General features: G+C 40.3%; 1 protein-coding gene across 1 annotated transcript in view; it reads right to left on the reverse strand.

The window, feature by feature from the left end:
• Positions 1-806, reverse strand: part of LOC106534873 (1-phosphatidylinositol 3-phosphate 5-kinase-like) — a gene marked incomplete at both ends in the record, with an annotated part of 49,808 nt that extends 49,002 nt beyond the window's left edge. The window contains 1 exon segment of the mRNA XM_014031651.1: positions 613-806. Coding sequence (XP_013887105.1) covers positions 613-806 — 194 coding nt within the window.
• Positions 807-1,819: the final 1,013 nt, after the last annotated feature.

Below are 1,819 nucleotides of genomic sequence, written 5' to 3' on the forward strand. Positions count from 1 at the left end.
GTTTTGCTCCTCAGCATGGCTTCATAAAAACACTGCAGGATTTCTCAAACATGATGAATGAGTCAGAGCAAGGCTTTGATGTTTTTTATGAGAGTATAACATTATAACATGATATAAAACTCAAAAAAAGTTGATTTTACATGATATTGCCCCTTTAACAATCTCCATAACTTTTCAGTGCAAACCAACACATTATGTAAGTATGTGCTATAACTTTATATTTAAAAGTATGCAGCAGTGCAGATACAATAATAATAAGAGTAAGATTATTATAAAAATTAAAACCTGATCATAATAAAGAGTTATTCAGTAACTCCTGCTGCTGATTTTAGCAGCTTGAATCAGAGCTGCTGAGTTTTTTAGACAGATAATCTCTAAAAAAAACAAAGGTCCTCTGGCTCCTCCTGGTGGTCAAATCTTTTCATAAGTTGTCTAAAATGTTACAGTGTGACAGGGCCTTTACTTTAGAGAACTCAAGATGATCTCACAGCTCATTCTTCCTTCACTTGTGACAAAACCCCCAGAGATACTTCACCTCACCCCCAGCTAGACTATTGGACCGGGGCTCAAACATGTCATTAAACTGACTCAAATGAAAACAGCTTTACTGACCTTTGCTGCTGAAGCGAAACAGGCTAACAAACGAGCTGTAAGCAGAGCGCAGTGGTGGCACTTCTTCCTCCGGAGTCAGGGGTTTGAAGTGGGTCAGATGTGAGGGGCTGGAGGGTGAGATGGTAGGTGGGTCTGTGTTCCACTCCACTGAAGATGAGGAGGASGACTTGTCATCAGCAGCCATGTCACTGCTACTACAACAACACAAAGACAGAACTGTGACGGCTTCAAACACGTCAAACACATCCTAGAACTCAACAATGCTGAGTGATTTTAWTAAGCGTGATTATGAAGTCATTGTTCAGCTAAATAAATGAATGAATGGTTATTCTCATTATACAGCTACATTTAAAGTGGACTTTTTCACTTTTAAATCAGTCAGATGAGACCTTTATAAAGTGGAACAACAATTCTTTGGTCTGAATTCCTTATTCTAACCTTACAGCCCTGCTTTTCAAAGCAGTTGGTTTTGATACTGGTCCTTTACTTCAAACCAGACCAGTCCACTTCCTATTGAGAGAGGGGACTGACCTTTTCTAATGGTGCAGAAACATGTTATTTACAATTTAACTGAAAAATATTAACAGAAGACTTGTCCATCCAGCTTTACATGCTGGAGCCAGAGTCTGACCCAGAACCAGAGTCTGACCCAGAACCAGAGTCCGACCCAGAACCAGAGTCTGACCCAGAACCAGAGTCTGACCCAGAACCAGAGTCCGACCCAGAACCAGAGTCCGACCCAGAGCCACAGAATTAAGACAAGGAAGTTGTAGTTGGGAAGTCCAGACCTTATTTGGCAATTGTGTTGCAGATAATTTGACTAAATAGTTCAGAAAACATCATAGAAAGCAGAGAAAACTGAATAGGCTAAAAATTATGACCCAAACACAATATTTAGATATCTTTGCAGTAGAGCTGGGCGGTATAACGTTTTGTACCGAAAACCGTTTTTTTATTTTTATGATATGAATTTTTTGAATAACGGACATTCTGGTTTAAATAGCGGAACGTTTCGTCGCGGCCGCCAGTGAACTGTTGTTTCCCGGGGGATATTTTTCCTCGCAGCACCGCTATGTGCGTTAGCATGCTAATGTTTGGAGCAGCTAGTTGCAGCTAACGTTAAAAAAAGCATCCCGTTTTTGCCGTCGCTGAATGTAGTAAACACCTCTTCAGTGACGTGCACAGTTAGATTTAACATGGTTAGTTA

This window comes from Austrofundulus limnaeus, unplaced genomic scaffold, assembly GCF_001266775.1.
Source record: "Austrofundulus limnaeus strain Quisiro unplaced genomic scaffold, Austrofundulus_limnaeus-1.0 Scaffold1294, whole genome shotgun sequence".
NCBI lineage: Eukaryota > Metazoa > Chordata > Actinopteri > Cyprinodontiformes > Rivulidae > Austrofundulus > Austrofundulus limnaeus.